Raw genomic sequence first — 27,671 nt, 5'->3', positions numbered from 1 at the left:
TAATTTTTCCAGCTATTTATTACTTAAACTGCTTCACCAGAACAAACGAAATCTGGTTAAATTTAGGACTCCCTGGCACACAGCAAGTATTCAATAAATGTTACATTCTATCTTGCTTATTATCAAGAGTGAAAATTTAGATATTACGACATGTGGAGGACAATCACTTAGTCACTGACAACTGTGTAAAGTCTTTCCTAAATCTTTCTGTATGTTAAAACAAAGTTTTGACAGAACTGTCCACCAGGGATCAAACACTCTGTGTTATCTTTAGAGTTGGAACACTTTTATAATATAAAAGTGGTTTAATTCATTAACAACAAAACCCCTAAAATATCCAAATCAATAATAGTAAAAATGGTCTTAAAAGTGATACACTGCTCATTCAGCATTATTCTTAAGTTATGTAATTTTTAAAATAATGCAGCACTTACATAAAAATAAGTCAACGAAAACAAGGACTAAATCATGTGTAAACCACAGTACACATAAAAACTTAATAAATGATGAAATGGTTATCATTAATCATCAAGAAAGAAATGGAGTCACTGATAGCAGGATAATTAACTTCAGACAATAGTGGGAAATCAAGTAAAAGCCTCATCTTGTATCCTATACCACAATAAATTCAATCAAGGCTGAAAAGTTTGTTGATATCCTGATGGGGGGAAAAGCCGAACTGTAAGTCATTTCTACTTAATCATGGGCTGCTTATTGTTTTGCTATATGAAGTATTTACAAATCACAAGTATCTAATAGAGGATGACAAAACAAAAAAAATCTTAAAGTTTAGGAGTTAAAGAGATCACATTACAATGAAGATTAAACTGAATACTGCTACTCATAAAACCTGACTAACAATTCAGCAGTATGCTTACCATGGCAAGTGCATAAATGAGACTACTTACCTTCACATATTCCAGTGTTAACAGATCTTCCAAGGTGTTATCCAGTGTTGTAATCAAATAAACTGGTTTCATATTTTCATCTAAAAATAATTTCTAAAATTATTATTTTATAGGAAAACAAATGCAGGCAATATTAATAATTATAAAATTGGAAAAGAAGGATTTCCTCTATCAGCTCTGAGCCTTGATTTCTATATTACCCAAGCCCCACCTCCTTTACTTTCAACTCAAAAAATGTTTTCTTCTCACAATTCTCTTCCCTTCTCTTATGCCACAATGCTGAAGATGCTAATCCTTCTAAACCTAGATAGGAAGTAAGGTAAGAAAAAGTAGCAATTAGTTAAAGAAAAAACAGAATGGTTATTAGGAGCAATGAAAGGACATGAAGAGATTCTGGCTCTGAGCCACAGAAATAGCTAGAAAGAAAAGTGTCAGAATCTCTGAAAACTTAACTGTAGAGAAAACACATCAAGTATTTGATGAGAAATTACGCTTTTTGGTATATCAGTTTAGACTAAAACAAGGTCAATTGCCTTATTATCAGTCTTTACTAGTTGTGTTGTTGCTTCTGCTCAAAATCTAAGAAAATAATTGAGGAACCTGCTGTAGAAAAGTATTTTGTATAAAGTCTTTATTACTATCATCACCAAATTCCTTAAGGCTGCTAGAAATCAGTAATTAGACACCGGAAGAAAGGACTATAAACCAATCATACTCTCGAGAAAAAAAATGCAACATATTTCCACCAAATCCCTCAGATTCAAAAGCTTATTAGCACTTTAGCTAGCCTTCTACTGCAGATACTAATCACATTTCAATCCTTAAGAAGGTCCCCACTTTTTTCACACATTTGTTCGTTCACTGAATAACTACTGATCATTTACTTTGTGTAAGATACTGTACTATTCATTCACTTCTTCCTATTCCTTCTAAGAAAACAGAAGCAAATACATTACAGAAATGGGTGAACTGATAATTGTATATCCTGAATTATGTGTGCAAAGGTTTTCTAATCCTTTGCTCTTGGGAAAACAAAATTAGATTTAGAAAAATTGGATTTAGAAAAAAACAGAAATATTAACAACTGCTGTAATACTTTTGGATTACTGGAGAACACTATCAAACTGGTTCACTTTTCTTTCAAATCACCAGAGTAAACTTTCTTGATATAAGGAGCGTAAGAAAGCAGAACTCTGTATCCTGTAGGTATGGTAATTTTTTCAGGAAGAGATAACACAATCCACCACGTGCAAATTCTCAATGGCTACAGAACAAGGATAGAGTATGGAACTATAATGTATAAATCATGTCCTATCACTGAGTTTTCAGGCCACAACACTTAATTTGCTTCCCAAAATACAAAAATCACATTTAATCCAGGGCTGGCAAGAAAGGGGAAATTTTCATTACACCAGTTAACTGACATCATTTGCCTAGGAATGAGTTCCCAGAGAAGATGGCTTTCTCAAATCCTTGGGATGTATATAAGCATACTCCTTACCTTTCTTATCCCCATAGATAGTTCATTTTTACTTTAGTTCTCTAACTTCGTTACTTACAGTATCTCAGTTGAGTAGGGAAAAAATTCATAAATGAGTTTAAAGGATTTCACAGGACAGTTTCCATTTAAACTTAACTTAAAAACATTAAAAAGTCAACCATTAAAAGAACATCGGATTCCAGGACAGCCAAGAGTAAAGTACTTTTATACACATGTAAATAGAACACATTTATGTGGTCTCAATAACAAAGGTAAAGCCCTACTAACTTTAAGAAAAAAAATTTTAAAGCCAACTGTATCAATAATCACTTTGACCATCAAGGATCTAATTGCACCAATTAAAAGACAAAGATTGCCGAAGTGAATCAAAGAAACAAGACTCAAGTAATACCGTCTACAGGAAACCCACTTTAAATATAAAACTACTTTTAATGAAAGTAGACAGAAGAAAATATATTATGTTAACACATAAGAAAAAAGCAGGGATAGCTATATTAATTTTGAGACAGCAGACTTCAAAGCAAGGATTAGTTATCAGGAATAAAGAAAGGTATTATGTAATGATAAAGGGGTCAATTCTCCATTAGGACACAACAATCCTTAAGGTGTATTTATCTAAAAATGGAGAGCAAAAAAAATGGTAACACTGTAAGGAGAAACAGACAAACCCACTACCATATTACAACACTTCACACCCTTCTATCAGAAATGAACTGATCCAGCAGACAAAAAATCAGTAAGGACACAGAACATCATCAAGCTACTGGATGTAATGAACATGTACCAAATGCTTCATCCAACAAGAGCAGAATATTCCTTCTTCTTGAGCTCACATAAAATATTAACCAAGATCAACCACATCTGAACCTTTAAACACACCTTAACAAATTTTCTAAAATGGAAATCATATGATGTCTGCACTCAGACCACAACAGAATTAAAACAGAAATCAGTAACAAATATGGTTGGAATATTCCAAAATATTTGGAGAAAAAAATCATAATACTTCTAAATAACACATGGGTCAAAGAAGAAGGCTCGAAGGAAGAACTAAAACACATTTCGAACTAAATGAAAATGAAAACAACTAATCAAAATTTGTGGCCCACAATGAACACTGTACTTAAAGGGAAATATATAACACTGAATACATATACTAGAAAAGAATATCTATAATCAAGAATCTATGCTTCCACATCTTAGAAAACTAGAAAAAGAGGAACAAAATAAATACAAAGTAAGCAACAGTAAATAAATAATAAAAATTAGATTAGAAGCCAATGAAATTAAAAGTAAGAAATAATTAGAGAAAATCAAAGAAACTGAAGTGGTTCTTTGAAAAAAATCAACAAAAAGTTATATATCTAGCAAGGCTAACTAGAGGAGAAAAAAAAGAACACAAATTATTAATACCAGCAGTGAAAGAGAGGACATCACTATAGGTATCATGAACATTAAAAGAATAAAGAAATACTATTATCAACTCTGCCCACCAATTTGATAACAACCTTTTACCTCCTTGGTTAAATTAACTCTGAGGTATTTTATTCTTTCTGATGCAATTGTAAATGGCACTGTTTTCTTTATTTCTCTTCTGATACTTTGTAACTCATGTATAGAAATACAACAACAACAAAAGAAATATAATCAATTCTTCTATGTTGATTTTGTATCCCGCAACTTTCATGAATTCATTTATTAGTTCTAATAGTTTTTTGGCGGAATCTTTGGAGTTTTTGTACATATAATATCACATCTTCTGCAAATAGTGATAGTTTTACTAGTGGGTCAATTAATAAATCAAAAGAAAAAGAAAAATATACCCTGAGACAAATAAAATGGGACCACAACATACCAAAATGTATGGGATGCAGCAAAAGCAGTTCTAAGAGAGAAGAGCACAGATATCTACCTCAAGAAAAATCTCACGTCAATAACCTGATTTTACACATCAAGGAACTAGAAAAAAGAATAAAATTCAAAGTTAGAAGAAGTAAAAACTAACAAACAGCAGAGATAAATGAAATAGAAACTAAGAAAACAATAGAAAAGATCAAAGAAACTGAAGAGTTGGTTCTTCGAAAAGATAAACAAAACTTACAAAACTTTAGCTAGACTCACTGAAAGAGGGCTCAAATAAATACAATTATGAAAAAGGAGACATGACAACTGATACCACAGAAATATAAAGGATCATAGAAAATTATTACAGATATTTGCATGTTAACAAACTGGACAACCTAGTAGAAATGGATAAATCCCTAGAAACATACAACCTTTCAAGACCGAATCATCAACAAATAGAAAGCCTAAATAGAGCAATAACTCATAAGGAGATTGAATCAAAGGCTCCCAACAGCAACAAAAAAGTCAGGAACAGATGGCTTCACAGATTAATTCTATCCAACATTTGAAAAGAACTAATACCAATCCTTCTGAAACTCTTCTTAAAAAAAAAAGAAGAAGAAGAGGAAACACTTCCAAACTCATTTTACGAGGTCAGCATTACCCTGATACCAAAACTAGACAAAGACACCACAAGAAAAGAAAATTACAGGCCAATATCCCTGATGAATACAGACGCAAAAATCTTCAACAAAATACTGCAAATCAAGTTCAACCATACATTAAAAGTCTCAAGCGTCATGATATAGTGGGATTTGTTCCAAGGATACAAGTATGGTTCAATATCCACAAATCAGTCAACATAATACACCACTTTAACAAAATGAAGGACAAAAACAACATGATCATCTCACAGATACAGAAAAAGCATCTGACAAAATTCAACATCCATTTAGTATAAAATCTTTCTACAAAGTGGGTATAGAGGGAACGTTATCTCAGCATAATAAACGCCATATATGACAAGCCCACAGCTAACCTATTACTCAACAGTGAAAAGCTGAAAGCTTTTCCTTTAAGATCAGGAACAAAACAAAGATGCCTACACTTTCCACTTTTATTTAATGTAGTTATTGAAGTCCTAGACAGAGAAATTAGTCAAGAAAAAGAAATAAGAACTACCCAAATTGGAAGTGAATAGTCTGTCTTAACGTTTTGATGGAACTGATGAAGCATTCAGAATTATGTTTTAAGGAAAAACCCCAAAATGTAAAGGAGGAAACAAAAATAATGTGCTTCTAAATGCCTGCCTCAGCAAACAGAAATATTTTCTAAGATATCATATAATTTATATGTTATGATTTGGGATATAAATTGTTTGTGGTAGGCAGAATAATTACTGCTCCCACAATGATGTCCGTGTTCTAATCCCCCAAAACCTGAGACTATGTTATCTCATACAGCAAATGGAACACTGCAGAGGTGATTAAGGTTAGGATTAATGGGAAATTATCCTGGATTGTCCAAATGCACCTAATCTAATTACTTTAGTTTTTGAGAGTGGAAGCAAAAGGCAGAAGAAAGGTTATAGAGATTATAGCACAAGAAGGATCTAACACCTCATAATGGTTCTGTGATATAAAAAACTATGTGCAAGGACATAGGCCTATAGGAGGCTAAGACCAGCCCTTATCTTACAGACAGCAAGAAAACAGACTTAAACCATATATAGAAATGAATTTTGCCAACATCTTAGTGAGCAAGAAAACAGATGTCCCCTACAGCTTCCAAAAAGGAAGTCTTGCTGACACCTTTATTTTTGCCTGTTAATACTTGTGTCAGACATCTGATCTACAGGTTAAAATAAATTTGTGGTAAACTGTTACAATATTAATAGGAAACAAATTGAGTATTTTAGTATTCAGTAGATTTAAAGTTAAACCATGACTATTTTATTTTCCTTAATGAGAAAAATTATCCTTATTTTCTCTCTGGTGTACCCCCAGATTCCAAAGTACAATATGAAAGGTAAAGATTAACTCATAATATTTCTTTGAGACTATTTTATCAAATGTACTGACTAAAAGCCTAGAGAATTTAAGACTCTCTAGAAGGTAATCAAACAATAAATTTAATTTATTTTTTAAAACAGATTCTTACCGAAGTATTCTGGGCATTTTAAGCAGACCTCTTTCAAAAAGGCATTTGCTTTCAAATCAAATGTTCTAAACTCAATGTCTGTGCCCAATCCTAAGACATTAATTTCTACCACAGGTAGTTCACAATCTCCAACAAGTTGACAAAATTGAATCAAAACCTGTAGAAGAAAGAAAAAAGAAACTACCACTACCTAAAACAAAAAAATGCATATGGAGATGGTGGTTATATATGGGTATGTGAGGTATACATAGGATATGAGTGATATGTACTTAAAATTTACGATAGATTTTTATACACACACATATACAATAAACTTACATTGTACAAGTAATTATTTTCAATAAATATATACTGAATAACCACAATACACTTAAACCCTTAATTCTTGATGAAGTAAATTAGTCTTCAAAGAGGAAGGAGAACCAGAAAGCAATGTCTGGATTCAGCATTTTAAAGAGCCGTGAATAGTAAAAAAAAATGACCAACAATTTAAATAAGCCATATTAATTTTACCATGAAACATACAATACATACCTCTGGCACTTCAAATCTTATTTTATACTCAATCATATTTTTTGAACAGTATGGCTTTTTCTGTTGAGGACTTTCAACTCCAGTTGGAGATTGAAGAGGCTCTTCCAAGGGACTACATACTGCATCAAAAAACTCCTCCTCTGAATCTAAATATCACAGAACATTTTTAAAGTCAATAATCAAAATGACTAATTTAACAATAACATTTTAGTATTTTTTTCTAAAATAAATGTGAACACTAAAACACTATTTCAAAAAACTGAATGTAAGGATGAGAAAATAAATGGAAAAGAATACAGAGACTACATCTGAAAAAATAACACTCGATGACAAAAAGGAAGTATGGAAACATCACAAATTGCAATCTTTAGCTTAATGAACATCACCTTTAAAATCTCACTAGTCTAAAAACTGGTAAAAAAACTGTAAATTTTATAGCAAATGCAAATACTGATTATTACATACATAATGAATACTTTAAGGAACACACTAATAGGCTCTTTCTATGTGGAAAGCAAAATAGGACTTAGTTATAAACTCTGCGGTCTTAAAAGTGAACGTAGGCCCTGAAATTTGAATGGAGAAACTGAGATCAAGAACTACTTCACATATGCATGAATATATATATGAGAAATTTCTTGAACATGCTATTAAAAAGGACTCAAAATCTAGTGAAACAATTACAGGAAGCTTTAAAGGAAACTAAAACCATTTGAAGTATATCCCTATGAACTAAGACTGAATTTAGGGTCGATGATCTCACAAGTATTTCATTCTGCTCATTCACCCTAGTCAGTACACAGAAAGGAAAACATTCTCTAGAAAACTGAGGATCAACATGGCAATTTCTGTTATTTAACATTCAGCAACTTTAGAAGTCTTAAAAATAGAAAAATACTTTTATTTTCCTTTCTAATGTGGCTAACAAAAAACATATATTTGACAACAAAATATTTACCAGTTTTCACATGTTAATAAAAGGTATTAAGGCTTGATTTTTTTCCCTTTAATAACAAAAAAGGAAATATAAAAAATAAAAGAAAAAACTTACTATAATGAAGACCTCCCAAAGCTAACACATTATAAATTCTACACTTATGTTTCTTGGGTCTTTTAGATCACAATAGGATAAAGATGATTAGCTTACTAGTGGTTCTTGTGATTATGGGTTCAATTTTTATGTACCAAAAAAAATCCCACTGCAAAAGAAACTTTAAGAAACATCCAAATTATATTGTTTAAAAGGAATTTTAGTGAAATTTTCTGCATAATATGCAAATATGTACTATTGCCTGAAATTTTTTATGTGGTCTCAAAAAGAAAACAATTTTAATAATGTACTTATAATAAGGAAAATTTCCTAAAGTAGTTTCATTTTACCATCATCAACACACGGAATTTCCAAGAGAGGAAACATTTTCTGTGAAATCTGGGATGTTCCCAAAGAAGTGGATCTTTCAATCTGGAAGAAAAGTTAATTTACTGTCAATTACAGAAAGACTTTTATTCTGAGTTCTAAGACAATTTTGACAACACATATTCATTCAATCTGAATTAGCTGGAAAAAAATCCAGTCTGAATTAGAAAAGTAATTTGTAAAATACAGACTTAAAGTGCTTTTACAATTTCAAGGCTAAATATAAATTGCAGAACTGTTATAATCATTTCCTTGCTGACAGACTTTGCGTAGGCAGAGATCTTAGATATACCTTAGTATCTTACTAAATAAGGAAGCCACCTCTAGGGCATCCATGCGAAACCACCAAAAGTCTCAAAAGTTGGGGAGCTTGCAGTTCCATCTTTAGCTTCTAAAAGATATTTTAGTAGATTTACTTTTTTACTGTTCTGGGAAATATAGCATAAAAAACATATAAAGCAGTTCAAAATGATAATAATAAAAGACAGCCCTGAATCTTTCATCCAGGCCAAGAAACAATATAGTACCATACCCTTACCTTGAAGCATCTTATAAGCTTCCTTTCTTGATCCCATTCCCTAAAACAGATTTACTTTTATTTACTTGTTTATAACCTCCTATGACTGATTCTGTAATACATAGTTTAACCCATTTCTTTCTAAACATAGAAAAAGGCAATAATATTGTACATATTTTCCTGTGACCTTTTTCTATGAAATAACCTTTAAATTTTATCCGTTATGATAGTTTACTCATTCTCACTGCTATACTGTACTGCACTGATGAATAAACCACTGCTTACTTGTCCATTACACCATTGGTAACTATTTGTATTGTTTACAGATTTTTGCTTTTACTTACACTGTCACTGAAGCATCCCTGAACATAAGGGTTTATATGCAAGATTTTCCATGGTGCATACTATTAAAAACTGGAATTTCACATGTTCACCTTAGTGAGTACTATCAACATGTTTTCACAAGTATTTGCAACACATTACACTATGTCAGCAGATGAGAGTTTGTATGGCTCCACTTCCTCATGAATGCTAGTGTTTTCAGACATTTTAAATGTTGCCAATCTCACTGGCAATTTCGCCCTAGTTTTAATTAGAATTTCACAAATATATAATAGTTACACATCATTATCATAAGTTCATGGGTTGTGTTTGTCTTTGAATCCTATTCATTTTGGTGAAACATTTTTATTGAAATATAACCTGCTACACATGAGTTATGTAACTGTAAGTATAAATAAAATTAAATTTCAAAAAGAAAACACACCCATGCACCCAAAATCCAGGCATGGACCATTACCAGCAACTCAGAAGCCTCTCTCATGCTCCCCAATCATTAAACATACCTACAAGAAAGTAACAACCATAATGCCCCAATTTCAATTTTTAATGTTCTGAAACTTTTTACACTACATTCATCAAAGAGCAATTTTGGTTTTTATTTTCCTGATGAGTAATAAAACTGAATACCTTTTTATATGTTTGTTCACTTCTTATTGGATTCTTGGTCTCCTTATATATTTTGGATAGTCTTTTTTTAAGTTGTATGTGTTGCAAACATTTTTCCCAATTGGATGGTTTGCCTTTTGCATTTTTAACAGTATCTTTGAAAAGGCAGAAAATTTTAATTTCCATAAAGTGTATTTTTTTTTCTTTTGTATTTGTGCTTTTTTATCCCAAGGTATATTTAGCCACCACAGGACTCAAAGATTTTCTTCTATATTTTTTTGTTAAAGAAATTTTATACCTTTGGACATTTATATTTAAGTCTATGTTCCATTTCAAGTTAAATTCCATGTATAACATATGGATTGATATTCACTTTTTCCCCACATGGAAATCTAATTATTTCAGAACCATTTGTTGAAAAGACTATCCTACCCCTACTTAATTGCATTAGCACCTTTGTAAGAAATCAAATATATATTAACCATCTATTATACTGTGGATTTATTTCTGGATTCTATTCACTTTAGTTATCTTTACATCTATTCTTATGCCAATACAACACTTTCTTCAATGAAACAGCTATAAAAAAATTAGCTTTGAAATCAAGTATTAGAAATTCCCAAACATAATTCTTACCCCCCAAAATTTTGGCTAATATGTGTCCTTTCCATTTCCATATTATAATAAGCTTGCTGACTTTCAGGAGAAAAATCTGGTATTTTGACTGGGATTGTAAGAATCTATAGTTTTGAAAGAACTGTCATTTTAATACAGTCAGGCCTCCAATCCTTAACTATGTATATCATTCCATTTATTTAAGTCTTCTTTAATATTTTTCAGAAATGTTCTGCAGTTTTAGGTATATAGTTCTTGTATTTAGTGAAAATTCTAAGCATTTAACTTTTTTTAATGCTATTATGAATGGAATATTTTTCTTAGTTTAATTTTGAGAAACAACTTATTATTTACATTGATGACGTATCCTGCAACCTTGACAAATTCACTGTTACTAGTGGTATTTTTCTATATTCCATCAGACTTTCTCCACAGATGATCATGTTATCTTTAAATATAGTGTTACTTTTTCTTTTCCATCTTGTCTTTATTTTTCTTGAGTTATTGCAGAGGCTTCAGTATGAACTGGAATAGAAGCAGTGAAAAAAGGCATCCTTGCACTATTATTGATCTTAGGGGAAAGAATTCAATCTTTTTCCAATTAGGTATGATATTAGCTGTAGGTTTTTCCTAGACTGATGGGGTCCCTTACATTTCTAGTTTGTTAACAGTTTTTTATCATGAATCATTGTTGGATTTCATCAATGCTTTCTCCGTTTCTTTGAGATGATCATACATCAATGAATGTGGCTAATAGCACTGCATGGTGAACCATTTTTGCTTTCCTAGGGTAAATGTATTTGGTATTTTAGAGTATTATACTATATTGCTTTTAAAAATATACTACTGGTTGTAATATTTGTTAAGTATTTTTAAATGTTAATAAATATGTAAGTCTGTAATTTTCTCATAATTTCTTTATCTGGTTAAACAGAAGAATAACATATGCAAAGAAACAACGTGGCCTATGCACAGAGGAAATTAGCAGAAACAAAACCAAAAGTTAGCTCTTTGAAAAAAATCAACAAAACTGAAAAACCTTCAACTAGACTAAGACAAAATGAAAAGACATAAGTAACTAAAACCATGAATCAAATTGAAGTCATTACAACCAACCTTACAGAAATAAAAAATTATAAAGAATACTGTTTAAAATTGTAGGCCCACAAACTGGATAAGTTACATGAAATGGACAAATTCCTAGAAAGATCTGAATTACCTTAACTGACTTAGGAAGAAACAGAAACTCTGAACAGGCTTATAACAGGATATTGAATCAGCAATCAAAATTCTCCCAAGAAAGAAAAGTCAGAAGGCTTCAGTGGAGAATTCTACCACCATTTAATGAAGAATTAAAAACTTTCCTTCTCAAACTCTTCAAATAAATGGAAAAGAATACCCCAACTCAGTCTCTTAGGCCTCATAACAAAGCCAAGCAAATACACTACATACATACACACACACACACACCCCTAGTGACTAATATAACTTACAAATGCAAAAATCCTCTACAAAATACTAGTAACCAAATCCAAAAGCCTATTAAAAGGATCATATACCATAACCAAATGCAATCTATCCAGGAAAGCAAGGGTAACTCAATGTAAAAAAAAAAAATTATAATAAAACATCACAATAGAAAGAGAAAAGCCAACATGATATTCAACTGAGGCAGAAAAAGTATCTGACAAAATTTACCACCATTTCATGATAAAAATACAGAAAAATCTGCATACAGAGAAGAACTTCCTCAACATGGTAATGAGCATTTATGAAAACTCAAAGCTATTTCATCATATTTAATGATGAAAAATTGAAAGCTTTCCCACTAAGATCAGAAAAAAGACAAGAATACTCTCTTTTACAATGCTATCCCATACTTACTGAAGTTCTAGCCAGAGCAATTATTTAAGGAAAAGTAATAAAGGCTTCCAAATTGAAAGAAATACAATTTTATCTATTCTCAGATGACGTACTCCTACATAGAGAAAATCCTACAGAATTCACAAAAGCAAAACAAAAACTACTAATGATAAAAAATTAATTCATCAAAGTCATAGGGTACCAGATTAACATATAACTCAGCTGTATTTTGCTGTACCAGCAATGAATGATCCAAAAGGGAAAATTTAGGAATTAATTTCTTTTATAATAGCATCAAAAATAATAAACTATATAGGAAAGCTATTAATCAAGGAACTGAAAAACATGTACACTGAAAACTACACCACATTTCTAAAAGAAATCAAAGATATAAGCTAATGAATGAATGGCAAGACATCCCGTGTTCACAGACTGGAAGACAATATTTTAACATGGAAACACTAACCAAAGTGATCCACAGATTCGATGTAATCTCAATCAAAATGCCAACTGCATTTTTTGCAGAAATGGAAAGGATAATCCACAAATTCATATGAAACTGCAAAGTGCCTGAATAACTAAAACAATCATGATATAGAAAGACAAAATCAGTGGACTCACAATTACCAGTATCAAAACTTAGTACAGAGCTAAAGCAATTGAAACAGTATGGCACTGGCATAAGGACAGACATATTCATTGACCAATGGAACAGAACTGAGAGTCCAGATATATATCTAAACAACTATGACCTACTGATTTTTACTAATGGTGCCAACTCCACTCAAGGAAGAAAGAATAGTCTTTTTTAACAAATAACACAGAGAAATTTGTTAAAATATAGTTGATATTTCAACGTGAAAAAAATGTTTAGTACCTTACCTCACACTGTATACAAAAATTTACTCAAAATGGATCAACAACCTAAATATAAGAGCTAAAAACATGCAAGTATAGAAGAAAAGGGGGATAAATCTGTATGATCTTGAATTTGGAAACATTCTTAAATATGACATCAAGCAACAAAAGTATATGAGCAAAAAAAGAAATAAATTGACCTCAAAATTGAAAAGTTTTGAACATCAAAGGATATCATTAAGAAAGGGAAATGGCAACTCAAAGAATGAAAGAAAATTTTAGCAAATCATATATCTGATAGTAGTGATTATCCAGAATATATAAAAACTTACAACTCAACAACAAAAAGAAAACATTCAACTGAAATATGGACAAAGGACTGGGAAAGACATTTCACCAAGGCTCATTTCACATTTTTTGAAAAAGTGGCCAGCAAGCATTTGAAAAGATGTTCAACATTATTAGTCATTAGTGAAATGCAAATCAGAACCCACAATTTGATGTCCCTTCATATCGATTAGGACGGCTATAACAGAAAAAGGGAAAGTAACAACTGTTGATGAGGATGTTGATAAATTGGAACACTCATGCATTGCTAGTGTGAATATAAAATTAAACAGCTGCTATGGAGAACAGTTTTGTGCTTCCTCTAGTCTAGTGGTTTTATATTAAACACAGAATTATCAAATGACCTAGCAATTACACTCCTACATATATATATATATATATATATACATACTCCTACATATATCTATATATATATACTCCTACATATATCTCTCTATATATATCTCCAAAAGAAAATAAAACAAGGATGCAAACAAGTACTCACATACAAACGTCCACAGCAATACTATTCATAATAGGTAAAAGGTGAAAAGAATCTAAATGTCCATCAATTCATGAACGGAAAAACAATGTGGCACTTAAGCCACATATATGCCACATTTTGTATATTTATATTCTACTTCATATATTTCTATCCACAAAAAATATTCCATTTTATACACACACACACACACACACATAAAGGAATGAAATACTAACACATGCTACAAGATAGATAAACCCAACCTCAAAAAGATTATGCTACGTAAAAGAAGCCAGACACAAAAGTTCACATATTGTACTATTCTACTGATACAAAACATCCATAATAGGTAAATCCATAGGAAAAAAAAGCAGACTGGTGGATGCTAAGGGCTTGTGGAGTGGAAGGTGAATAGAAAATGATTACTTAACAGATGCAGGATTTTCTTTTAGGATGATGGAAATGTTTTAGTACTAGGTTGCACATTACTGTGAATAAAACTAAACTCAACTGAACTGCACTTTGAAATAGTAAATTTAATGTTATGTGAATTTCACCTCAATTTTTAAAAATTAATTAGAAAATAGAATTCTACAAAAAGGAAAAAGCTAGAATGACTATTATTATCAGACTTCAGAAATAGCAATATCACTAAAAATAATCAGAGATTTAAAGTGAAAAAGGAATATAGCAAGGCAAAGTAACAATTCTAATACATGCATACTCAATAAAAAAAACTTTAAAATACATGAGGTAAAAACTGACAAAAATAAAAGGAGAGTAGACAGATTCACAATTATAATTATAATTAAGATATGATAGTTAACTAGATAGGGGAAATCCTTTCACCATGTACACATATATCAAGTCATCACAATGTACATGTTAAATATTTTAGTTTTATTCGTCAGTTATACCTCAGTAAAGCTGAAATAATTTTTTTAAAAATCTATTACAGAAAGTGAAAAGGGAAATCTAGCTTCAAGAGAGATTCAGATGTTAGAAGTTTTAAGACCTGTGACTGAAACTTTGTTTGAGACAAGGCAAAGAAGCATCCATGAAGGGGTGGTTCTTTGCTTACAAAATTTTTTTTGATCTAACCTATAAAACCACTTCAAGCTAAATAAAAATTCTTAGTAAAGATCTACTGTTTTCTATTAAACTTTCTTGGAAAAAGTAGAAAACAGAGTCCTTGCAGATTAAGAAGTCACCTACACAAAAAGTAGCATGATAAAAGCAGGCGGAACATCAGCTGTAAAAATGTAGATTTATTTAAAGGGAGGGGAAAAAAACATGAATTCAAATTTGGCTTAGCAAGCTACAAGATACATGATCTTAGACAAAGTATATAATCTCTCTAAGAATCTGTTTCCTAGTCAAAATAATGACCGTAACACCTAACTTGCTGCATTGTGAAAAGGATTAAAGATAAAAATATGCAAAAATCTAGAGTATATAAACAATACATACCCTTGTATAGATATAAATATAGATAGAGAATATAAATAATAGATACCCTTACAGAGAAATCCTTTGTCAAATGTGTGGCCTGGCACATAACAGAAACTCAGTATGAGCAGACATATTACACAGCTATTCTCTGTCTATTCTTATACCTGCATTTGATTTTTAAAAGGAACATGATCTAATGTAGATCACGTGTTTGAAACCCTCTTGATATACAGAGATTAAGCCCAGAGTGGGAGGAAAAGTCCTCTTAGGCATTGCTAATGATAACTAAGAGAAAACCTAACAGTCACACAAGTACTTTTTATAAAACTTGCAAAAACTTAGAAAGAAATTTAAAAGTGTAAAGGGCAACATACAGTAAACCAGAAATGACTTAGAGGCACAGCCAGCATAGCATAAAGCTAGTGGGAGAAGCAGATTTAAGACTGTCACAAAAATTCTCCTTAGCATCTATAGAAAAGGATTAAAGAAAACAAAAAAACACTTGCCACATATATAGGATGGTATGGTATCAGTGAAAGAACAGACACAGACCCAGAAATCACTGAAGAAGAGAGTCAGAAACAGACTCAACTCAATGGAGAAAGAAATTCTTTTCAACAAGTGAAACCGAAATAGCCAGGAATACAAATGTAAAGATAGTATGATCGCTCATCATGTGCACCTTTTAAAAAAATTAACATGAAATGTTTCACAGACCTTAACATAAAACCTAAAACTACAAGAGTTCTAGAATAAAAAATAGGAGAAAATCTTTCTGACCTTGTGTCAGGCAGAGATTTCAGAGATCTGACATAAAAAGCTTCTTCCATAAGAGAAAATACTAATAAACTAGATTTCATCAAAATTTAAACCTCTGCTGTTCAGAGAGACTGTTAAGATAATAAAAAGCTCAAAGGACTATGCAAAATACTGCATAACAATATGAATAAAATATTGCAAAACAAACTGTTCAAGGTAGTAGCACAACATGTCAGCAACTCACTCTCAAATGGTTCGAGGAAAAGTTATTTGCATTATTTTTACAATTTTCTGTAAGTTTAAAATTGTTCCAAAAGAAAAAAGTTAAACATGAAAAGAGAAATCAAAATTGACAAAGAGAAAAATATGTATGAATGAATATTTTCTTTTTTGAAACTGTGTTGGTAAGAGGCACAAAACCCAGAAATCATAAAGGAAAAATCTAGTAATTTTGACTATGTAAAAAGCAAAAGCTTTGCCATGGCAAAAATAAATGTATCAGATGAAAAAACAAATTTGGGGAAAAAGTATTTGTATTAACAAATTATAATCCCCTTAACTGGAAAACCATAACCCAAAAGACCTAAATAGTATTTTCAAAAACAAATTTAAATAACCAATAAGTTTAGGAAATAAGTCCTATCTTATAAAGAACTGCAAACCAAAACCAGAAGATAAAATTTTTTCATTTAACAGAATCAATTTTAACATTTGTTGATACTCAAGACTAACAAGAACAGAGAAACAAATTTACTGTTGGTAGGACTAAATAATTAGAACTCAATTTAGAAAGGAAACTTGGCAAAATTCATAAAAATATAAAATTCACTGTAAGTTAGGAAAAGGATGGTACACTCATACAATTCAATACTGTATCACCATAAAAAAGAAAATGGCAGATCTATGTGCTAACAGGTAAATATCTCTAAGGTACATAACATATATGATAATAATGGTGAAAAGAATACAGATTCAAAACAATAAGCATAATGATCCCATATATGTAAATTTTAAGAACATAAGAATATATAGAAACACATACATACATGCACGCCACACACAGACACGCATGTTTCTGTGTGTGTACTAGTATCAGTTACAAACATTTCAGAAAACTCAAGAAGAAGTAGTTAACCACCGAAGAGAGACTGGAGGCTGGAGAAGTGAAGAAAGGTAGTAGACTTATCATTTCATACTTTACTATTTACACTTTTTACAATTTCATCATTTTCTCTTTTAAAGTGCAATTTTAAAAGTCTATTCAAAATGAATTAAATTGTTTCACCCAAAATTTCTGTGTTTTTTACAAATATTTGTGGAATTTCTTTTTTAATTCATGCTTTCATTAATTTTGAAAATATATTACCTGAAATGGCTTGACAGGGGCACTGACTTCAGTTGCAGGTGGGGGTTTTGGGATGCTTTCAATCAATTCCAAAATCCCTTGCAGTTTTTCATCCGAGATTCTTAAAGAAATCAGTGGTAAGTTCCCAAAAATCTTGAATCTGTTTCAAAAGGACAGAAATCATTATAAAAAGATAACTGTTCACCTTTAATTATCCAAAAATAATCAAAAGTGATTTTAGGTACTAAAAATTATCTACACTGTCCATGGGACAAATTATCCCACAATCTACACCGAAATTCCCATAATTTTACTTTACTGACTAGTCTCATTAGATGAACTAATGTCATTATTTTTCAAGATTTTTTTCTATTGTTACTATGTTTATTATCCCTCCATTATTTTGCCACTGCTAGCTGACAGTTATATTTATCAAGTGTTTATTACAGATAAGCATTAAGGAAAGCACTTGATGTGTATTATCAGAAATAATTCTCACAACCTATGAGGCAGACGACTTATTTCTGCTCCCTACTTCTTGTAAATTTCCAAGTGTACATGTTTCCTATTGGGAAACTAAGGTTGGCAAGCAAAGATAACTTGTCCATGAGAGTACATACTTAAAACCATGTTTAAAGATCAGATCTGACTGAAAAACCACATAATTATATTAATAGATGCATGTAACAAAATCTAACACCTATTTATGGTAAGAACTCTCAGTAAACTAAAGGAGAACTTCCAAACTTGGTAACAAGTATCTTTGAAAAATCTACAACTAATATCATACATAATAGTGAGAAACTCGAAGTATTTTTCCACCAAGATTAGATGCAAAGCAAAGACGTCCCTCTCTTCACTCCTTTTCAACATCTCACTGGAAGTCCTTACCAGTGCAGTAAGGCAAGAAAATAAAATAAAAAGTATACAGATTGGTAAAGAAGAAATAAAACTCTTTGTTCACAGATGACATGATCATTTATGTAGACTATCTGAAAAAAAGTTCCTGAAAATAATAAGCCAATACAGGAAGGTTGCAGGATATAAGGTTACTATAGAATAGTGAATCACTTTCCTATATACCAACAATGGACAAGTGTAATCTAAAATTAAAAATACAATACCATTATATTAGCACCCAAGAACATAATGCTTAGGTATAAATCCCCTTTTGGGGGGCATTCATATTGTTATGAGTGTTCTTAGTTTTAGTTATAAGAAAACAGCTGCTTTGAACTTCCTTATACATATATTTGGGTATATTTTTAGCCACTGGATACATTTCTAGAAGTGGAATTGTTGAGTAAAATAAATATAACAAATCTAACAAAACAAACACAAGATCCATGTGAGGAAAACTGCAAAACTCAAATGAACGAAATAAAAAAAAAAGAACTAAATAAATGAAGACATATTCTACATTCACAGACAGGAAGAGTCGATGTTGTCAAGATGTCAGTTTTTCCTAAACTGATCCATAGATTCAACGCAATCACAATCAAAATTCCAGCAAGTTACTTAATGGATATTGACAAGATGTTTCTAAAGTTCATATTGAGAGGCAAAAGACTCAGAATAGCCAACATAATATTGAAGAAGAGCAAGGCTGGAGGATTGACACTTCCTGACTCAAGACTTACTATAAAGCTACAGTAAGCAAGATACTGTGCTACTGGCAAAAGAATAGACAAATAGATCAACGGAACAGAACAATGGAACACAACAGAGAGTGCAGGAATAGACCTCCATAAATATATAGTCTACTGAGTCTTTGACAAAGGAGCAAAGGCACTATAATGGAGCAAAGACATTCTCTTCAACAATGGTGCTAAAATAAATGAACATCCACAAGCAAAAAAACTGATTTAGACATAGACCTTACACTCTTCACGAAAGCTAATTCAAAATGGATCATAGACCTAAATTTAAAATGCAACACTATAAAAGTCCAAAAAGAGAAAAAAACACTTAGATGACTTTTTAAGATACTTTTTACGTACCACACAAAAGCACAATTATTGGAAGAAATAATTGATAAGCTGGACTTCATTAAAATTAAAAACCTCTGCTCTACAAAAGACAATGTGTAAAAGAATTAGAAGACAAGCCAAAGAGTGGGAGAAAATATTTGCACTTATGAGATACTTCTCATAAAACACTGTTATCCAAAAATGTGCAAAAATTCTTAAAATTCAATAAGACAATCTGATTGAAAAATGGGCCAAAGATCTTAATGGACACCTCATCAAAGAAGATATACAGATAACAAATAAGCAAAGGTAATTCAATTATATATTATCAGGGAAATACAAATCAAAAGAAGAATAATGTTACCACTGCACATATACTTATAATAACCAAAATCAAGAATACTGACACCACCAAATAATGGAAAGGAACTCAACATCACTGCTGATGGAAACTCAAGACTACAGCCACTTTGGAAGACAGTTTGGCTGTTTCTTATAAAATGAAACATACTCTTATCAGCAGTTGTGCTCCTTGATATTCACCCAAAGGAATGTAAAGTTATGTCCCCACAAAAACCTGCATATGGATATTTATAACTGCTCTATTCATAATTTTACATGAATAAAGTTTATCCATAAAAATTTTACATTCCAATTTTACAGCTAAAACTTGGAAGCAACCCAAATGTCCTGTAGTAGGTGGTGGAAAAACAAACTGTGTTATATCAGACAATGGAATATTCTTCAGTGCCAAAAAGAAATGTGCTATCAAGTCCTGAAATGACATGGAGGAAGCTTAAATGCATGCTACTAAGTGAAAGATACCAACCTAAAAAACCTATATACACTATAATTCAAACTCTATGACATTCTGGAAAAGGCAACACTATGGACACTGGACAAAGATCAATGCTTGCTAGGGCTTGAGTTTGACAGGAGAGAGAGGAACAGAAGATTTTAGGGCAGTGTAAATACTCTATATGATATTCACTATATGATACCATAATGACAGATACATGCCATGCATTTGTCCAAACCTATTTAATGTAAAACACCAAGGGTGAACCATAATGGGAACTGCAGACTTTGGGTAATTATGATGTGTCAATGTAGGTTTATCAATTCTAACAACTGTCCCACTCTGGTGGAGAATACTAATGGGGAAGGCTATGCATGGGTGGATGCAGGAGGTATACAGGAAATCTCTGCAGCTTTCTATCAGTTCTTCTGTGACTGCTGCAATATGAATAAAGTCTTTAAAAAGTAATAACAGTTTAAAATGAGACTGACATCAAAGAGACTAAGTTTTCATTCACCATTTTTATCCCTGCATTTTTAAGAAAACTTACTTTTTCAAATTCACACACTGACTGCTAAAAATATATCTGAACTCCTTGAGAAAATTATAAGCTTTATTTTACCTCCAATAGTCTAAATATCTGTAACTAATCTCATAACATCCTAATTTAACAGGTACATATTATCGATCAGTCTCATTAATGTACCCAAACTTCTTTTCAATTACTTTAAATATGCCAGTTGAACAACCTGAAGATGACAGATGTCAAAAATGCTACCTACCAAGTAATAGAGGACTTCCTTTTATTTGTCTTAAATTTTTTAAGCTCAAAATGCAAAGGAAGTTGCCTGATACTTACCGAGTTCCAGAATTTTACATGTATCATATTCACTTTATACTGCTTACAACTTACAAAACTGAAATCACATGCTTCTCAGATTTCATCTTTCTAAGTCATTATAGTTTCCACTTGTGATTATTTTAGGCACACTTCTCTGGTCCTAACTTGCAGACATTTAAGTATAATAAGAATATAAGTACAAATGGATTTTCTGGTCTCTTTTCCCTTTTATTGGTTATGCTTGGCTGTAATGCACTGAAACAGTTTGGCAAATTACGTCCATGGTTTAATCTAGCCGGTTTAATCCAGCCTGCTGCTTATTTTTGTAAATAAGTATTACCAGAATATAGCCATGCCCATTCACTGCACAGTGTTGATAGCTGCTTTCATGCTAAAACAGCATAGTTGGGTACTTGTGACAGGTAACTTCAAGGCTAAAATATCTACTGTCTGGCCCTTTACAGAAAAAGCTTGCTGACTGTTACACTGGATTAATCTCTTAGACTCTTGCATTCCTTTATCTATCTATATATAGACATTTTAATAAGCTATTTTAATTCCTGTTACTCTATACATATTCCCTGCATTGTAAGATATAAATTCTCCCTAGTCATATACTGATAGAGCAGCCTAAAGCAAAGTAAGTTAGCCATTTCTTTCCTCAGAGTATTACTACCTCCCTTTTTGTGGTACTCTAGGTACCCATCCTAGATTCTAGCATACTTATCAGGTCAAAACAAAAGTAAACTATGCTGAAAAAAAAATTATTCATAATCACATGTTTACAATGAGAAATCACATACATCTTTGTCCTTCCTCATATACTGACAAACTTCACAAGAAGTATCAGTCAACAGTAAATAGGCAGGAGGACATTTGGGAAGGAATCTAAAAATCTAAGCCTTGTAGCTAAAATCAACCTGTATCTAAAGTTGGATTATAAAAAACAGCAAAACGTGTAGAATGCCTTTCTTTCCTTCTTTCTTAAACTAAATTCCTGGCAGCCCTCTGTCTTAAGAATCTCAGAGTCGCAGTTTGATTTTCTCAAATAAAGAAGTCTAAAAGAACGATACTGAGCAAACCGTACAATGTCTGCTAGTGAACTGGGTCACTATAATCTAAAAGGCCAAAAAGAAGCATGTAGGTTTCTCTTAGGTCTCTTGTTTTCACTTTGAAAAAATAGTTTAGTAGTATGAACCGGGTCCATACCACAGCACACAGAAGAAAGGCCAGAGTATCACTGCTTCCCCCATCCTTATTCCGATACTTTAGGCACAAAATCTACAGCACTACTATGTGAGCGTTGTCTTGTTCCCTCTCTAGTAACAATTCCCCTTAGACTCTTTGGTAGTTGTTAGAAATGTCTTTCTTTAAATTTTAAAATAGATTTGTGACTGAGGTTTGAAAATCTGTAAGGGAGAGAAAAATTACTGGTGTAAAAGGAAGCTGAAAGGGCTGGCTACAGTCTATTTAGAACTAAATCAGCAAAACAGTCCAGTCTAATTTAACAAACCTGTGTATTTATGATCCTAGGCTCAAAGTGTCAGTCAGTTAACAAAATATAAAGATCTTAGTAAAAGCAAATATATGATAAATATAAAATCAAGTATTACTATGATTTTCAACTAACTCCACTTTTTATTTGCTACAGGATTTAAAAGACAAATGCATCAATATAGTTATAAATCTGTCAATGGCTACACAACATATAATAATGATGTAACTTGTGACATCAGTAACAAAATGGAGGAGGTGGAGCAGTAAGCAGTAGAGTTTTTGTATGCAATTAAAGTTAAGTTGGTGTCAATTTTAAAAAGATTGTCAACTTTACAATGTCATAGGTTATCTCCAAGATTAACTAATAGGAAAACAGCTACAGAATAAGATATGTGGAAAAGAGAAGGGCATCAAAACATGTCACAACAAAAAAATCAACTAAATACAAATGAAGGTAGTAAGGGAGGAAAAAAGGAACGAAAAAGCTATAAGGCATATATACAGAAAAGTAAGTAACAAAATGACAAAAGTAAATCATTCCCTATCAATATTTATTTTAAATGTAAATGGTTTAAACTTCACAAAGATATAAACTGATAGAATGGATTTAAAAAATGACCAAACTTATGCTGTCTGCAAGAGATTCACTTTAGATCTAAGGACGCAAGCAATTCAGAAAACAGGAATGGCTACAGTAGTGTCAGTCAAAACAGACTAAGTCAAAGCCTGTTAAGAGAGACAAGAGACATTATATAATGATAAAAGATCACTTCATCAAGAAGATTTAATATATATGCACTAAACATGAGCGATCAAAAACATAAGAAACATTGACAAAGTTGAGGGAAGAAATAGTTCTACAATAACATAAGACTTCAATACCCCACTTTCAATAACTGACAGAACCACCAGGGAAAAGATCAATAAGGAAACTGAGGACTAGAACAACACTATCAACAAACTGGACCAGAGACATAAACAGAACTCTCCCATCAACAGCAGAATACACACTTTTCTTACATGCACATAAAATATTCTCCAGGACACACCATATTTTAGGCCACATAACAAGAGTCAAAAATTTTTTAAAGGTTTAAATCATACAAAACATCTTTTCAAATCAAAATGGAATGAAACTAGAAATCAACAGCAGAATGAAAAATGCAAAATTACAAATACTTAGAAATTAACACATTCACTATTAAACGAGTCAAAGAAGAAATCACAAGGGAAATAAGAAAATCTTGAGACAAGTGATAATGAAAACACATACCAAAATTTACAGGAAACAGCAAAAGCAATGTTAAGGGAAATTTATAGCTATAAACACTTATACTGAAAAAGAAAGATCTCAAATCAACAACCTAACTTTACACCTTAAAGAACTAAAAAAAGGTACAAACTGAACCAAAAGTTAGCAGATGTAAGGAAATGAAGATCAGAGCAGAGAAAGAAAATAGAGAATTGAAAAACAGAAAAAAAAAAAAAAACAACAAAAGAGTTGGTTCTTCAAAAAGAGGAACAAAATTAAAGAACCTTTAGCTGGACTGAGACAGAAAAAATTCGAGTAAAATCAGAAATAATAGCCAAGACATCACTACCAATTCTACAAAATAAGGATTTTTATGCCAACAAATTGGATAACCTAGATGAAGTAGGCAAATTCTTAGAATCACAAACCTATCAACACTGTGTTTTGAGGAAACAGAAAATCTAAACAGACCTATAACTAGTGTGTAAAGTGAATCAACAATCAAAAATCTCTCAACAAATAAAAGCCCATGATCAGATGGTTTCACTAGTGAATTCTACCAAACATTTAAAGAAGAATTAACACAAAATTTCCTCAAACTCTTCTAAAATACTGAAAAGAAAGGAATACTTTCTAGCTCATTTTTAGGACAGTATTACTCTGATGCCAAAATCAGACAAAAATACTACAAGAAAACTACAGATCAATATGAACACTGATCCAAAAATCCTCAATAAAATACTAGCAAAGAAAATTCAACAGCACTTTAAAAGGATTATACATCATGACCCAGGAGGATTTATCCCTGAAATGGAAGAATGGCTGAACATATGAACACAGATCAATGTAATGAATCACATTAACTATATGAAGAGAAAAAAATAACACATGATCATCTCAATTGATGAAAAGCATTTAGAAAATTCAACACGTATCTGTAATAAAAACACTCAAAAATTAGAAACAGAAGGAAACAACCTCAAAATAATAAAGGTCATATATGAAGAAACTACAGCATACTCAATGCAAAAGACTGAAAGCTTTCCCTCTATCATCAGAGTAAAGGGTGCCCACTTAAATTCCTTCTTTTCAACATAATATTGGGAATTCCAGACACAGCGATTAGACAAAAAAAAGAAATAAAAGGCATCCAAATTGGAAAGGATGAAGTAAAACTGCCGATGTTCTAAGATTAAGTGATCTTATATGTAGAAAATCTTAACAATTCCACACACAAAATGTAAGAACTAATATACAAATTCATCAAAGTTGCAGGATACAAAAATCAACTTGGAAAAACCAATTAAGTTTCTATAAACTAACAAAGAACAATCAAAGAAGGAAATTAAGAAAATAATTCCATTTATAATAGCATCAAAAAGAATAAACTTAACCAAAAGTAAAAGACATATACTGAAAACTAAAAAATGCTGCTGAAATAAATTAAAGGCAGATAAATGAAAAGACACCTTGTGTTCATGGATTGGAAGACTATGTTGTCACTATTGAAAACATTTGCGGACTCAATGCAATCCATATCAAAATCTCAATAACATCTTTCATAAAAATAGAAATATTCATCTTAAAATTCATACAGAATCTCAAAGGACTCCAAATCACCAAAACAATGTAGAAGAAGAACAAAGTTGGATGCCTCACACTTCCTGATTTCAAAACTTACTACGAAACAGTATGGTACTGGCCTAAAGACAGACACACCGAGAAAATGGAACAGAAAGCCCACAAATAAACCCTCACGTATACGGCCAAATGATTTTTTGACAAGGGTGTCAAGACTAGTCAAAGATTGGGAAGGACAGTCTTTTTCAATGAATAATGCTCAAAAAACTAAATATCCACATGCAAAAGAATAAAGCTAGATCCTTACCTTACACCATATCCAAAAATTAACTCATAGTGGTTCCTAATAGCTAAAAGTATAAAACTCTTTGGAAAAATGTACAGAAAAAGCTTCATGACACTGGATTTGGTAATAATTTCTTAGCTACGACAACAAAAGCACAGGCAACAAAGATAAATTAGAGTTAATCACAATTTAAAACTTTTGTGCATCAAAGGACACTATCAAGAGTGATGAATAAAGCAATCTACAACATAAGAGCAAATATTTGTAAATCATTGTATCTGATAAGCAGTTAATATCTAGAAAAATATTAACAACACAACAAATCTCCCACAACTTTGCAAAAAACACAACCTAATTAAAAGATGTGCAAAGGACCTAAACCGACATTTCTCCAAAGAAATATATAAACTGCCAATAGGTACATGAAAATGTGCTCAACATCACTAATTATGAGGGAAATGCAATTCTAAGCTAGAATTAAATACTATTCCACACCTGTTAGGATGGCTATTACTTAAAAAAGAAGAAGAAAATAACAAGTGTTGGTGAACGGGTAGAGAAATTGGAACACTTGTGCACTGCGATGGGAATATAAAATGATGCAATCGCTATAGAAAACAGTAGGGCACTTACTCAAAAAAACAAAAATAGAATAATTCAGCAATTCCATTTCTGAATATATACCCCTAAAAATTTAAAGCAAGGACTCAATCAGGTATCTGTACACCAACATTCACAGCAGCATTATTACGACAGCCAAACGTCCAACAACACATGAATGGATAAACAATATATGATTTACACATAAAATGGAATTGAGTCTTAAAAATAAATGAAATTCTGATGTACACTACAACATAGGTCAACATGAAGACATTATGCTAAGTAAAATAAGCCAGTTGTAAAAACACAAATAATGTATGATTCTACTTACAAGAGTTACCTAGAGTAGTCAAATTCATAGAGACATAACACAGAATGATGACTGCCATGGGCTTCGGGGAGGAGAGATTGTGAGTATTATTGTCTAAAGGATAGAGTTTCAGTCTGTGAAAATGATAAAGTTCTGGAGATAGATGGTGGTGATGGTCACACAAAAATGTGAACGTACTTAATGCCACTGAATTATACACTTAAAAATGATAAATTTTATGTTACGTATATTTTACTATGAAAAATCTGAAACATGGCATTTTCTTAGCTGCAGAACTACTGGGAAAATCACACGAAACAGACAATACATACCTGGGCATCCTTATGTCCATGAAAACCATGGCCTTAGAGAGTTCCACATTGAAGTGCATAGGTACCAAAATATGTTGTGCAGATACACTGAGTTTTCGTGCTTCTTTCCAATTATCACCTAATTACAGATATAGTACATGTTTAACACATGTATAATTTGAAAAACACACTAAACCTAAAATTACCATCAATACTTCATAGTCATACAGTGATATGAGGAAATTTTCCTACATCTAAATAATCTTAATGCCACATTCCCAGGTAAACATAATCAGCAGGTAAATTCTTTTCCCTTTCATCATTTTTCTTCTGTGGCTGCAAAAGACTGTTTTAATAAGAAAAAATGCTTATTAAAATGTTAACAACAACATAGTTTTAATCAAATCTACCATTCATCCTTGACAGTCACTATGCCAACCAGATACGTTACTCAAAAAACAACATGGCTACAAGACAATAATGTAAAGGGTAGGGAAAGTGCAGTTCTTCAGTATTAAATACGAAAAGCTATCATTTATTCAAGATTTATAACTGGCACTATCCTAGGCAATGTTTAAATTTTCATTTAATTCTCACAATGACGTATTATCAACCCATTTGAGAAAAATGACAATGAAAGGAATTTATAACTTGCTTATGGTCAAAAAGCTAGTGAATAATAAAGCTG

The 27,671-nt window shown here is 31.7% G+C and overlaps 1 protein-coding gene across 6 annotated transcripts in view; it reads right to left on the bottom strand.

The window, feature by feature from the left end:
• Positions 1-27,671, bottom strand: part of VPS13A (vacuolar protein sorting 13 homolog A) — a 204,475-nt gene that overhangs the window by 119,002 nt on the left and 57,802 nt on the right. For all 6 annotated transcript variants that reach the window (XR_012072042.1, XR_012072043.1, XR_004189589.2 and 3 more), the window contains exons 22-27: positions 27,005-27,122; positions 17,555-17,693; positions 8,329-8,410; positions 6,949-7,094; positions 6,415-6,571; positions 909-988 (exon numbers count right to left, since the gene is read on the bottom strand). Coding sequence is in view for 3 of the 6 variants with exons in the window: in XM_006209353.4 (XP_006209415.2) it covers positions 909-988; positions 6,415-6,571; positions 6,949-7,094; positions 8,329-8,410; positions 17,555-17,693; positions 27,005-27,122 (722 nt within the window). In the remaining 3 variants the exon portion in view is untranslated. The remainder of the gene's footprint in view (positions 1-908; positions 989-6,414; positions 6,572-6,948; positions 7,095-8,328; positions 8,411-17,554; positions 17,694-27,004; positions 27,123-27,671) is intronic.

This window comes from Vicugna pacos, chromosome 4, assembly GCF_048564905.1.
Source record: "Vicugna pacos chromosome 4, VicPac4, whole genome shotgun sequence".
Taxonomy (NCBI): domain Eukaryota; kingdom Metazoa; phylum Chordata; class Mammalia; order Artiodactyla; family Camelidae; genus Vicugna; species Vicugna pacos.
This window is presented reverse-complemented; position numbering and strand designations above follow the sequence as displayed.